This window comes from Neoarius graeffei, chromosome 3 (assembly GCF_027579695.1).
Source record: "Neoarius graeffei isolate fNeoGra1 chromosome 3, fNeoGra1.pri, whole genome shotgun sequence".
Taxonomy (NCBI): domain Eukaryota; kingdom Metazoa; phylum Chordata; class Actinopteri; order Siluriformes; family Ariidae; genus Neoarius; species Neoarius graeffei.
In genome coordinates, this window is record NC_083571.1 from 66,958,082 (window position 1) to 66,972,191 (window position 14,110).

Genomic DNA, 14,110 nt, shown 5'->3' on the forward strand with positions numbered 1-14,110 from the left:
GGGTGAGTTTTTAAGCAGGTGGAGGTTGATTTGATGTGATTGTCACTTTTTACACAATGGAAGGACATTCAGATGTTGGACCAGTGTAAGAAACCTTGCACGTTAACACCAGCAAAAAAGCAACTGGGACATAAATCTTGTTTGGCCGTACTGCTGCAGTCATGCTGCTGCTGATGACCGGATAGAAACTAGCGACAGAAAGTTTGTCTCATGATCCTTTCCTCCATTGTTGAACTTCTTATTCACATTTAGTTGGCCAACACCTTGAGGTCTTCCAGCCAATCTTCTGTGCTGATACAAAACCCGAACCACAAAACTAGTCTCGTACCAGCTCAGCCCAGAAAAGCTCCTTCTATCCACCTAGAATGGCTTCCTAGTGCACTACAACAGAGTGTGAGTGATCGACTCATCAACCTTCTCCAGGAAGCCAAATGTCAAAAGACAATTTCCGCTTCCATTTATAGCTTCTTCATCGACAAGGACTCCACTGCCAACAGTTGACCTTTTGCACTGTGCAAAGCGGTTGTTTCTTTTTTTATCACATTCTGTTCATGTAACTGACCACTAAAAATGAAAAATAGATAGTAATAATAATAATACAGTTAATTGAAATAATACAAAATGTAAATTGCTACCATCTTCACAAGCAATTATGATTCAGATTGAGTCCAAGTAAAGTGCTTGTTAGAAAAAAAAAACACTTTTTGTTTGTTGTTGTGAATAATTCTTCTTCTTCATAAATAGTTTGTGTTCGCCTCTTCAATAGTGTCCCCAGAAAAGTGCTTTGGTGTAGAACAGTCCGAATCTTCACTGTCCTCTTAAAGAAAACTGAAATAATAAAATGTTGATCTTGGTTAGGACTCGCCAGTCGTCACCGGAGGACGAGAATCTGTTTGATCATGACTCTGCCAAGGCAGAAAGCGAGGATGCTGCGGTTTGTTGTTGTTGTTGTTGTTGTTGTTGTGTACCTGTACAGTAGAGCAAATGAGGGCGGAGGTAGGAGGAGGAAGATGAAAAGACGAAGACATCAAGGCTACACCAGGTTCTCCACCCCAGGCAGGGGCTGCTGCGTCAGGGCCGTCGTCTCAGAGGTTCCCTGCTGTTGCGCCAGCTGTAAGACGGGCATGTTACACAGCGGACACACCTTCCTCACCTCCAACCACTTGATGAGGCACCTGAGCGAGGTGATGAGAGGGTCAGAAGGAGGGGAAGAGAGATGGAAAGAAGAACAAGATTAAAGGTTAAAGCTGATGACTAAATAGTCCTCGTCAAATCTCATCTCATTATCTCTAGCCGCTTTATCCTTCTACAGGGTCGCAGGCAAGCTGGAGCCTATCCCAGCTGACTACGGGCGAAGGTGGGGTACACCTTGGACAAGTCGCCAGGTCATCACAGGGCTGAGACATAGACACAGACAACCATTCACACTCACACCTACGGTCAATTTAGAGTCACCAGTTAACCTAACCTGCATGTCTTTGGACTGTGGGGGAAACCGGAGCACCCGGAGGAAACCCACGCGGACACGGGGAGAACATGCAAACTCCGCACAGAAAGGCCCTCGCCGGCCACGGGGCTCGAACCCGGACCTTCTTGCTGTGAGGCGACAGCGCTAACCACTACACCACCGTGCCGCCCCCTCGTCAAATCGATCTGGTCTTAATATATTAACAACTATTCATTTTAAATACAGACAAAACAGCTTTTTCGGATAGGGGGAATTTTATTTGGAAAGTTGCAAAGTGTGCTTTATTTTGTCAAGGTGTCAGATCACCTGTATCACCTTAGAAAGAGCTGTCTGCTATGGCTAAACCATAAATGTTGGCACCTCTGCTACAGGTCCAATTTATGTGTACGGTCCAATTTATCAATCTGGTACAGGCCCAATTTATCGATCCAGTTATCTTTATTTTCTGAAAATGAACGAGCTCGTTTTCCTGACGCTCCACCACCAGGACCAGGATCAGGAATTGGGAACGGAGAGTGAACAACAAGGACGTGGGAAATAAAACTAGGGATCGACCGATATGTTTTTTTCAGGGCCGATACCGATACCGATCATTATGGAATTGGGATGCCGATAACCGATATGTGCAACCGATAAATGTAAACATTATAATTCACATGAAATTAAACATAGCACACACTGACACAGACCTTCATATCCATGAAATGTATGTTTAATTGTAAAATTGAACATGAAATTTTGTGCAGGGAGATGCCAGCAGCATTTGTACAATAAAGTCAAACATTAGTTAGAATAAAATGAGAAATAAAATAATAATAAAATAAATATTCACCAATAAAAAAATAAATCACTCCCTACTATATTACAGCTCACCATTTTCAGTGGAAAATAAATGAAAATACACTCTGGATTCTTTTACACTAAGAACTAAGTAAGACTTACCAACTTCAAGTAGTTTTTAAATAACAAATCAAGTGTAGGGAGCTGCCTGCAGCATTTTTTAAAAAGTAAAATCAAACATACAGTAAAGTAGGCTATCACTCCCTATTAGGAGCGGCTGCTCCTTTAAGAGTATATCGCTTTCCGAATCAGAAGCGCTAGCGAGGAGAATCACTTGCGCAAAAATTATAAATACTAGTCACACCTGGCTTGTTTAAATGTTCAAATAGCGCTTTATAAAGTTACCCAACATATACAAGTGCAATGCACTTTTTGAGCACGGATCACGTCATGAAGTTTACTCATCACCATAACAAATAGCCTTCTGTAGGCTAGGCTTGCGCTAGCCTACAGAACACAAACACTACGTTTTATTTCGTCTTCCCTTGACCACCTCTCTGTATGGCTGTCATTCTACTGTTCGAGTAGAACTACTGACACATTCACAACGTTTCCAGACGGGGATTAAAAATGACTGCAGCCTACGTTATGCTGTTTCAGAGAGACTAGTTGGTTGTAGGCTAATTCAAGTGCTTCCTTCTGTAAGCTAAGTTTGCCTGGCTACACAGATGCAAATGGACAATTTTAACGAGTAGTAGATGAAGAATGTAAACATATAATGATGTTGTGCTTTTGCAACTTGTGTGTTTGTGACTTATTGCGGGAAAAGCAGCGTGTCCTTACCTTGATACGGGCGCCTTGAAACAGTTCAGAGTGTTTAGCTGCGCGTGTCGATTGGCTATATCTCTTGTGCCAAACAAATCAGATGTTGTGGTGGGTGGGACTGTGTTCTTGAACTCAGAGAGGCGAGTGCAGGAAAGGACCAATGAAATGTGCCCTGTGCCACTGACTGCAACACAACTCCAAAGCATGATCGATCCACACCCATGCTTCAGAGTTGGAGAGGTGTTCTTTTCCTAGAATTTGGCACCCTTTTTTCTCCAAACATACCTTTGCACATTGTGGCCAAAAAGTTCAATTTTGATTTCATCAGTCCATAGGACTTGTTTCCAAAATGCATCAGGCTTATTTAGATGTTCATTTGCAAACTTCAGACGCTGAGTTTTGTGGCTTGGACGCAGGAATGGTTTTCTTCTGATGACTCTCTCATGAAGGTCATATTTGTTCAGGTGTCACTGCATAGTAGAACAGTGCACCACCACTCCAGGGTCTGCTAAATCATTCTGAAGGTCTTTTGCAGTCAAACAGGGGTTTTTATTTGCCTTTCTAGCAATCCAATGAGCTGTTTTTTCAGAAAGTTTTCTTCATCTTCCAGACCTCACCTTGATCTCCACTGTTTCTGTTAACTGCCATTTCTAAATAACATTACAATCTAAGGAAACAGCTACCTGAAAACACTTTGCTATGTTCTTGTAGCCTTCTCCTGCTTTGTGAGCATCAATTATTTTATTATTCAGAATGCGAGGGAGTTGCTTAGAGGAGCCCATGGCTGTTGATTTTAGGGACAAGTTTGAGGAGTCAGAGAATTTATACAGCTTTGAAATCTGCATCATCTGACCTTTCCTAACGAAGAATTTGAACAAGCCACAGCTCAGTAAGCTAATTAAAGTCTGGAACCTGTCAAGGACCAGACAGGAGAGAAGATCAAATGCACTCGAACCACAGTTTATTAATAACAGGGGAAAAGGGAGTTGGGAGAATGTGTGTGTGTGAAGTTCAGTGGCAGGAGGACTGAGAGGTTGGTGGGAGTGTGGTGGTGACGTCTGAGGTATCCCATCCAAGTACTGACTGGGCCCGACCCTGCTTAGCTTCTGAGATCAGACAGGATCAGGCATAGTCAGAGAGGTGTGGCTATAGGCTGACAGCTCTTGGGTTTCAGGCAGTCTCCCAGCAAGCAGTCCCTCAGCAGGCAGGAGATAGAGAGCAGGCTGGAACACAGAGTCACAAATCAGGTAGCAAGATAGGGGACAGAAATGCAGGGTCAGGTTACCAGGGCAGAAGAGTAGGGCTCCAGGCAGGGCTGCTCACACCAGGCAGATGGAGAGGCAGGCGAGCAGCAGGGCTGGGCAAGCTGGAGATCAGGCAAAGGTACAGGAGAGGCAGGCAAGAGGCAGAGTCGACAGGACAGAAGGCAGATCAGGTTACCGGGGCTGGAGAGCAGACAGAGTCAGACGGAACAGAATATCTTCAGGAGTCAGAGTAGTAGGAACACAGAGCAGGTTATCACGCTAAGAGTTGCAGACGATCTGACACAGAAGCTTGGGAGGACTGAAGAGAGAAACCCACAGGTAGGACCATGACAGAACCCCCCCTCAAGGGACAGCTCCAGAAGTCCCTAGCCACAGATCCACAAAGACGGGCGGGAGGAGGGGGAATACCGGTGGAGGGTCAGAACTCCTCTGACCGGTCAGTGTCCAAGGCCTCAGGATCTGGTTCAGAATTGGACTCGGGGACAGTAGCAGTTGGCGCATCGTCATTCCGACAAGGACCCTTTGGTCGACCCCTCCGGTTGGCCGGCTGGTCTGGATGCAGGCAATGAAAGGTGCTGATGAGGGTACGGTCTACGATTCTCCCAGCAGGGAGAATCCTCTCCTCAGGACCATAGCCCTCCCAATCCACCAGGTATTGGAGGCCCCTGCCCCTGCGCCGTGACTTCAGCAGTCGCCGGATGGAGCAGACCGGGCCACCATCGATGAGACGAGGAGGAGAAGGTGCAGCTGGGACCAGCGGGCTCTCGTGCACTGGCTTAATCTTAGAGACATGGAAGATGGGGTGCACTCTCATTGACTTGGGCAGTCGGAGCCGGACAGCAGACTGGCTGATTATCCTCTGGATCGGGAATGGTCCGACGAACCAAGGTGCCAGCTTACGAGACGCCACCTGGAGGGGCAGGTCCTTGGCTGATAACCACACCTTCTGGCCCACCCGGTAGGTGGGCACAGGCGTCCTCCGCCGGTTGGCTCCAGTAGAGTAGCTGGTGACTGACTTGAGGAGTGCAGCGCGGGCTTGAGACCAGGTGTGGCGGCATCGGCGTGCATAGGTGAGGGCAGCCGGGCAGGTGACCTCTCCCTCCTGGCTGGGGAACAGGGGTGGTTGGTAGCCATACATGCAGTGGAATGGGGACAGCCCAGTGGCAAGCTGGTGAGGGAGTTGTGAGAGTATTCCACCCACAGCAGGTGCTCACAACAGGCCCTAGGGTTGCGTGACGCCATGCACCGAAGTGCCTTCTCCAACTCCTGGTTAGTCCGCTCTGACTGGCCGTTGGACTGGAGTCGGAATCCGGAGGTGAGGCTGGCGGTGGCCCCGAGTAGGTGACAGAACTCCTTCCAGAAAGAGGAGGCGAATTGCGGCCCCCGGTCCGAAACGATGTCCTTGGGCAGCCCATGGATGCGGAAGACATGCTGCAGGACTATCTGGGCGGTCTCTTTGGCCGACGGTAGTTTTGGGAGGGGAACAAAGTGTGCCATCTTGCTAAAGCGGTCCACAATGGTGAGTATGACTGTCATCCCGTTAGAAGGGGGCAGACCCGTAACAAAATCCAGGGAAATGTGGGACCAGGGTCGCATTGGCATGGGCAGAGGCTGGAGTAAATCGGCAGGAGGCCAGCTGGAGGACTTATTTTGATTACAGGTAGGGCAGGCTCGGACGAAGTCTCGCACATCCCTGCTCATAGAAGGCCACCAGAACCGTTGGGTGAGCAGGTGGTAGGTGCGAGTGGAACCAGGGTGGCAGGCTAGACGGGAGTCATGTCCCCATTGTATAACCTGGGATCACAGGTCTTCAGGAACAAAGAGGCAACTTGCGGGGCATGCACTGGGGCTGGGTTGGTCACGGAGGGCTTCCCGCACTCGTTCTTCGATGTCCCAGGTCAGAGCAGCAACGATACAGGGATCAGGTAGGATGGGAGCCGGCTCCTTGGAGGGGGCATCATCCTTCTGGAACTGGCAGGAGAGTGCGTCAGGCTTGGTGTTGCGAGATCCGGGCCGGTACGAAAGGGTGAAATTGAATCTGGTGAAAAAGAGAGCCCAGCGGGCCTGTCTGGGGTTGAGTCGTTTGGCGGTGCGGATGTATTCCAGATTCTTATGGTCTGTCCAGACCAGGAATGGGACTACGCACCCCTCCAGCCAGTGACGCCATTCCTCCAGGGCGAGCTTGACCGCCAGCAGTTCCCGGTTGCCTATGTCGTAATTGCGTTCAGCCGGCGATAGCCGGCGGGAGAAGAACGCACAGGGGTGGAGTTTGTTGTCATCCGCTGACCTCTGTGAGAGCACTGCCCCGACTCCCACATCCGAGGCGTCCACCTCTATAATGAATTGCCGCTCCGCATCTGGCATCCGGAGGACGGGAACAGTGGTGAACCGAGCCTTGAGGGTGGCAAAAGCTTCATTGGCAGCCAGGGTCCAGGCGAAGGGCTGTTTGGTGCTGGTCAAGGCAGTGAGGGGTGACACAATGGTGCTGTAATTACGAATGAATTTCCTGTAGAAATTTGCGAAGCACAGGAACTGCTGAAGCTTCTTCCTGCTCTCTGGTACTGGCCATGAAGTCACTGCTGAGACTTTGGCAGGGTCCATCTGGATGCTCCCCTCTGCCACGATGTACCCCAGGAACCCCACAGACTTGGCATGAAACTCACACTTCTCTGCCTTGACGAAGAGGGAGTTTTCAAGGAGACGACAGAACACTTGCTGGACATGCTGGGTGTGTTCAGACAAGGTTTGGGAGAAGATCAGGATGTCATCGAGGAAAACGAACATGAACTTGTTCAACATATCTCACAGGACATCATTCACCAGAGCCTGGAATACCGCTGGTGCGTTGGTAAGGCCAAACGGCATCACCCGGTATTCATAATGACCGGTGGGGGTGTTGAACGCGGTCTTCCACTCATCTCCCTCCCTTATCCGAACCAGGTGGTAGGCATTCCGGAGATCGAGTTTGGTGAAGACCGTGGCTCCCTGGAGCAGCTCGAAGGCGGAGGTGAGCAGTGGGAGAGGGTATCGGCTCTTGACGGTGATGTCGTTGAGACCCCTGTAATCGATGCAGGGGCGCAGGGATCCATCCTTCTTTCCCACGAAGAAGAACCCAGTGCTGGCGGGAGAGGAGGATGGATGGATGAGGCCGGCAGCCAGTCACTGATGTAGTCCTCCATCGCCTTCCTTTCCGGGGCGGACAGAGAGTAGAGACAGCCCTTGGGTGGTGCAGTGCCTGGGAGGAGATCAATGGCGCAGTCGTAGGGCCGGTGAGGAGGCAAGGAAGTGGCCTTGGCTTTGCTGAATACCTCCCGAAGGCTGTGATAACACACTGGGACATTAGTGAGGTCGGGGGCAGAGCTGGCAGGTGGAGTATGGGGGTTTAGAGTGGCGGCTCGTAAGCAGGTCCGGTGGCAGTCCTTGCCCCATTCTCTTATCGCTCCAGTGGCCCAGTCGAGGTGAGGACTGTGCTGGCGGAGCCATGGATAGCCCAGGATGAGAGGTTGGCCGGGGGAACGGAGCAGGTGAAACTGGATGGTTTCATGGTGGTTGCCTGACAGAGTCATCGGAACAGGGGCAGTGAGGTGGGTGACGGTGCCAAGGAGATAGCCATCCAGCACCCTGGCTGGAACGGGAGAGGATAAGTGATGGCTTTGCAGACCCAACTGGCGCGCAAGCTCGGTGTCCATGATGTTAGCCTCGGCGCCAGAGTCAACCAGGGTGGCCAGGGTGTGGGTGGAATCCAACAGATGAAGACAAACTTGGAGCATAGGTTTCTGGCTGGTGGAGGAATGGATGGTCATTGAGCTCAGCCAGGCCCCTCCTATGTCCGGTGAGCTCGGGCTTTTACTGGGCAAGAGGCAGCATGGTGACCGTCACCCCCACAGTACAGGCACAGATTGGAGGTGATCCGATGCTGGCGCTCTGCCGGGCTGAGGGAAGCATGGCCAATCTCCATGAGCTCTGACTGGTCCAGAAGGCTCGGCGGAAAAGCAGCAGGAGACGTGGAAGGGGCTGGGTTACTCCGTGTGCTGGTGACTGACTGAGTCTGGCGGGCCCTCTCTCGTCGGCGGGTCTGGACCCGGCGGTCAATGCGGACGGCCAGGGCAATGGCCTCATCGAGTGTCGATGGTTGTTCGTACGAGACCAGGTCGTCCTTCATGTAGTCGGCCAGGCTGTGCAGAAAGGAGTCCACCAGCGCCTGCATGTTCCACTTGCTGCGCCGGGCCAAGGTCCGGAAATCGATCGAGTAGTCAGCCACTGTTCGTCTGCCTTGGCGAATACTCATCAGTCCTCCGGATGCCTCTACTGACGACGAGCCCAGGTCAAAGACCTTAGTTATCTCCGCTGCAAACAGGGAGAAGGAGGCACACGCCCGTGTCCGGCGTTCATACTCAGCAGTCCCCCACAGGCGGGCGCGGCCAGTCAGACAAGTAATGATGAAGGCCACCTTCGCCGCGAAGGTTCTGGGCTGCAGGTCAGGAAAGCATGAACTTGGGAGGGGTCACCGTCAAAACGCTCCAGACTGCCAACCTTGGGTTCCAGGGCATCGAGTACAGCAGGAGCACCTCCCGGAGCTGGCACGTCAGCAGCGGGTATGACAGGGGCTGATGCAACGAGGGGCGGTGGTGGTTGACTCAGAGGAGCAGGGGGTGCTAGGACGGTGAGCAGCTGGAGTGCTTGGTCCAGTTGTTGTTGCTGGAGCTGTTGCTGCTGCCCAAGCTGGATCAGGGCTGCAATGTCGGCAGACATCTGACTGACATCTCCTTCTGTGCGCTGCAGCCGGTCTAGGGCAAAGGGTTCGGGCGCTGACTCCATGTCATGGTCAGATCGTTCTGTCAAGGACCAGACAGGAGAGGAGATCAAATGCACTCGAACCACAGTTTATTAATAACAGGGGAAAAGGGAGTTGGGAGAATGTATGTGTGTGAAGTTCAGTGGCAGGAGGACTGAGAGGCTGGTGGGAGCGTGGTGGTGACGTCTGAGGTCTCCCATCCAAATACTGACTGGGCCCGACCCTGCTTAGCTTCTGAGATCAGATGGGATCAGGCATAGTCAGAGAGGTCTGGCTATAGGCTGACAGCTCTTGGGTTTCAGGCAGTCTCCTAGCAAGCAGTCCCTCAGCAGGCAGGAGATAGAGAGCAGGCTGGAACACAGAGTCACAAATCAAGTAGCAAGATAGGGGACAGAAATGCAGGGTCAGGTTACCAGGGCAGAAGAGTAGGGCTCCAGGCAGGGCTGCTCACACCAGGCAGATGGAGAGGCAGGCGAGCAGCAGGGCTGGGCGAGCTGGAGATCAGGCGAAGGTACAGGAGAGGCAGGCAAGAGGCAGAGTCGACAGGACAGAAGGCAGATCAGGTTACCGGGGCTGGAGAGCAGACAGAGTCAGACGGAACAGAATATCTTCAGGAGTCAGAGTAGTAGGAACACAGAGCAGGTTATCATGCTGAGAGTTGCAGACGATCTGACACAGAAGCTTGGGAGGACTGAAGAGAGAAGCCCACAGGTAGGACCATGACAGAACCTTGGTAAAAGTTACCTGAGAACTCAAATGTATTGGGGTGCCCAAACTTTCGCATAGTGTTCCTTTTCTTTTTTCACTCTCCAATGGTACAAAACAAAAATAATACACAAATCTTGCAGAAAATGCTGAAAAGAAATGTGTCGTCTTTATCTTTATGTCTTTTGGTGATCAGTTCATTTTCTGCTCACTTAACTATTCACAGTAACAGACATTTTCAGTAAGGGTGCCCAAACGTTTGCATGCCACTGTATATGTTGCATCTGTAATTATTTATACATTTGATCGGAAGTTATTGGTTCTAAATGATTAAGTTAAGTTACATTATTAACTATTGCAGTGTACAATTTTTAATTCCTTTTAAATTATTCTGCTATGCTAACTTAACCAAATTAAAGTGGATTCTCTGTGTAAAAATTCAGTTACTACAATGTAAAATTATAAGTTAGTACAACTTACGGTTGAGTTGACAAAAATCAGAATTCAGAGTTGAGCAAACTCAAAAGCAAAACTTAAAATATTTAGTGTAATTGCCCAACTTAAAATTTTATCGAAGTTTGTTGCCTTGAAATTTCGTGTTCACCCGACTTTTTTTTTGCAGTGTAAAATGTTATATTACCTTCGAAGTTGTAGTTTATGATTTTACTTGATTAAGCACAAACAACTTTAAATTTTACATACGTACTAGTAAAACTACACTACATATAGTCACATCCATAATTATTGGCACCCTTGGTAAATATTAGTTGAAAAGGTTACAAAATTATATTTGTGGCTAATTAATTGAATCTTAACCTGCACATGGATTTTGATAAGGTTTTGTTGTTGTTTGCTTTTTTAATTTACTTTTGAAAGTTTACATTTCAGTGTCAGAATAAGAAACCATTTTTGTGGCTACTGCCTCATAGAAACGAAGCGAGGCAGTAGCCACTATGTCATCGTGTAATGTAAGAATGAGTGTAACAATAGTGCACTGCGTATACGCATAAGCATTACAATCACCAGAACGGCGAATCGTGATCTCGTGAAATGAACATTTGATCTTGTGTTGTCAAAGGTATATAAGAACGAGTGGCAAAGCCACTATATCATCGTGTTGTAAGAATGTAAGAATGAGTGTAACAATAGCGAAACTTCGTAACCAATCAGCACTTATCCTGATCAAGTTTGATCACCCATTTTACTTCTTGATCAACTTCAGAACCAATCAGAACCAGAAACAAAATAAGAGAAACCTTGTTATAACTTCTTAGTATCGGAAGATAATCGGCGGATAAAAAGATAAACGAAATTCACCTCGGGGTTCGCCAAGGCTACTGATTCGATATCAAGTAAGTGGTGTTTATTTTGAAAGGTTTGCAAGGTTTTTTTAGCTTTTTGGCAGATATACTGAAAAGCTGACATCAAACTTCTGCTATTCGCTTTAATTTTTTATTGTATTTTTTATTTTAGAGTCTTTACACTACACTTGTGAAACAAAATGTGTTCATTAGTACTAAATAATGCTTCTAAGACAATTCATGAACAAGTGCTTTCTTACTATTTTGAAACTAGATCTAGTTCACAGCACTGTATTTTGAACAAAACACAGTAAACAAAATACACCAAGCCCTGATGCTGCTCACAGCTTGGTGATGCTTGCAAGAGATGAGGCGAGTAGAATTGATAACATGTATATATGCTATATTTACTGTATGGACATGGGATCAGAAAACTATTTTATTTATAAGCAGTAGCCACATATACCCATAAGGTACCTATTTTTTTACCTCGCCCCGGGACAGAGTCCAAGGTATTGTTTTCGGTCGGGTTTCTTTGTTTTTTTTGTAAATGATATTACAGGAAAACGGCTGGGTCAATCTTCATGAAACTTTCAGGATAGATGGGCACTGGTCTCAAATAGAACCTCCAATATTTTGGGAGTCATCTGGTCAAGATCAAGGTTTTTGTGGCTACTGCCTCATACACTCATATGTAAGAGTGTAACAATCGCACACTGCTAGTGATGTGGTGATGCGGACTGCGCATGCGCATACACATGTTCCAATTAAAACAGCCAGTGAGTATATACAATTCGGTTCACCATTCGAAATAAATGGACTAAAGAAATCACTTTCAGACATGTTTATGCTTATTACAGAGGGAAAGCATGTTCCACTGAGCTCTAGTGCCGGGCCATTTCTGGGAAATAAGAGTTTGGGTCATGGCGACAGCGTGTGTATGTCAGCCTCGGTTTGGAGGTTTCAGTTTCAAAAACTGTAAGAGAAGAATAATATAAAGTACAGACACTTGGTATATTTTACTTCTGTGATTTTTAAATTGTTCATTTTTGGATTATGCTTCATTTTTGTGGCTGCCGCCGCATAGAGTAAATATATATGCTATATTTACTGTATGGACATGGGATTAGAAAACAATTTTATTTACAGTGGTGCTTAAAAGTTTGTGAACCCTTTAGAATTTTCTATATTTCTGCAAAAATATGACCCAAAACAACATCAGATTTTCACACAAGTCCTAAAAGTAGATAAAGACAACCCAGTTAAACAAATGAGACAAAAATATTATACTTGGTCATTTATTTATTGAGGAAAATGATCCAATATTATATGTCTGTGAGTGGCAAAAGTATGTGAACCTTTGCTTTCAGTATCTGGTGTGACCCCCTTGTGCAGCAATAACTGCAACTAAATGTTTCCGGTATCTGTTGATCAGTCCTGCACACCGGCTTGGAGGAATTTTAGCCCATTCCTCCATACAGAACAGCTTCAACTCTGGGATGTTGGTGGGTTTCCTCACATGAACTGCTCGCTTCAGGTCCTTCCACAACATTTTGATTGGATTAAGGTCAGGACTTTGACTTGGCCATTCCAAAACCTGAACTTTATTCTTCTTTAACCATTCTTTGGTAGAACGACTTGTGTGCTTAGGGTCGTTGTCTTGCTGCATGACCCACCTTCTCTTGAAATTCAGTTCATGGACAGATGTCCTGACATTTTCCTTTAGAATTCCCTGGTATAATTCAGAATTCATTGCTCCATCAATGATGGCAAGCCGTCCTGGCCCAGATGCAGCAAAACATGCCCAAAACATGATACTACCACCACCATGTTTCACAGATGGGAGAAGGTTGTTATGCTGGAATGCAGTGTTTTCCTTTCTCCAAACTTAAGGCCCGGTCCCACTGGCCGATGGACACAAAACGTATGCAAAAAGGACACAGCGGACGAGCAAAATTTCGGGGGTGGCTCTATCCGTTTTCATCCGCTCCAGAAATGGACAAAATTGGCGAAAATTTGCGAAAACAGAACGGAAAAGAACGGACGTGGGTAGTATATAGCGGGGATGTTAAACGCATGTTCATAGGAAGCCTAGCGGATGAAAGCGGATGGAAGTGGATGACAGCTCCGAAGGGGTTACCGGTGATAACTGAGAAGCGGACGCATAGCAGAAAGAGCGGATGCATAGCGGATGAAGGGGATGCATCACATACGCCTAACGGAAACAAAGGGGATGTTGCGCGGATGTATATCGGATGCAGACCGTTCACTGCGCATGCAGGGGGTATGAATTGCGTCTGCTCCGCAGATATAAAGGGATGCAGCACGCACGCCATCAGCATAAAGCGGAAAGACGTGCTGGCGGCTACATCGATACATCTCTACTACTAGATGATTTTCTCCCCCTTTTTATACAAAATATCGATTGTCCGCTAGGTGTCCTTCTACATACTCTAGACATACTCCAGACATCCTAAATATACGAGATACATCCCAGATATAAACGCTTTGTCCGTTTTGAATACTTTATATACGAGATGCATATGCTTACATCCTTTCTATTTCCGTGCTACTAACGATGAATAGACGTTTCATGTACCTTATCTTTCCTCCCTCTTTCCGTTTTCAGCTGCAGCGGATGTGAGTTGCGAGGATGCCCAGAGGATGCAGAGAGGATACAGCAGACGTTTAACGGATGATGACGGATATAGAACGTTTGTTGCTCGTACATGTCGCGGATTTACATTGTACACGGCGGAAAGTTCATCCGTTCTAAAAGTTTTGTGCAGCTCAAAACTTTTTGCGCGGATGAAATCACAGTGGACGGATTCTCGATGGATAGAGCGTATGAAGCACGTATGCAATGAGTACACAACGGATGCATAGCGTTTTCCAATGGATGGCAAAGATTTTTTTATGTTTTACATCCTCTTTGCATCCATAAGTGCAGTGGGACCGGGCCTTTAACGCT

The 14,110-nt window shown here is 47.6% G+C and overlaps 1 protein-coding gene across 3 annotated transcripts in view; it reads right to left on the reverse strand.

The window, feature by feature from the left end:
• Positions 1-661: 661 nt before the first annotated feature.
• Positions 662-14,110, reverse strand: part of rnf24 (ring finger protein 24) — an 81,096-nt gene continuing 67,647 nt past the window's right edge. For 2 of the 3 annotated variants that reach the window (XM_060917179.1, XM_060917180.1), the window contains exon 6: positions 662-1,175. In XM_060917179.1, coding sequence (XP_060773162.1) covers positions 1,034-1,175 — 142 coding nt within the window. In that variant the 3' untranslated portion in view covers positions 662-1,033. The remainder of the gene's footprint in view (positions 1,176-14,110) is intronic. The other variant, XR_009654330.1, reaches the window with a different exon arrangement.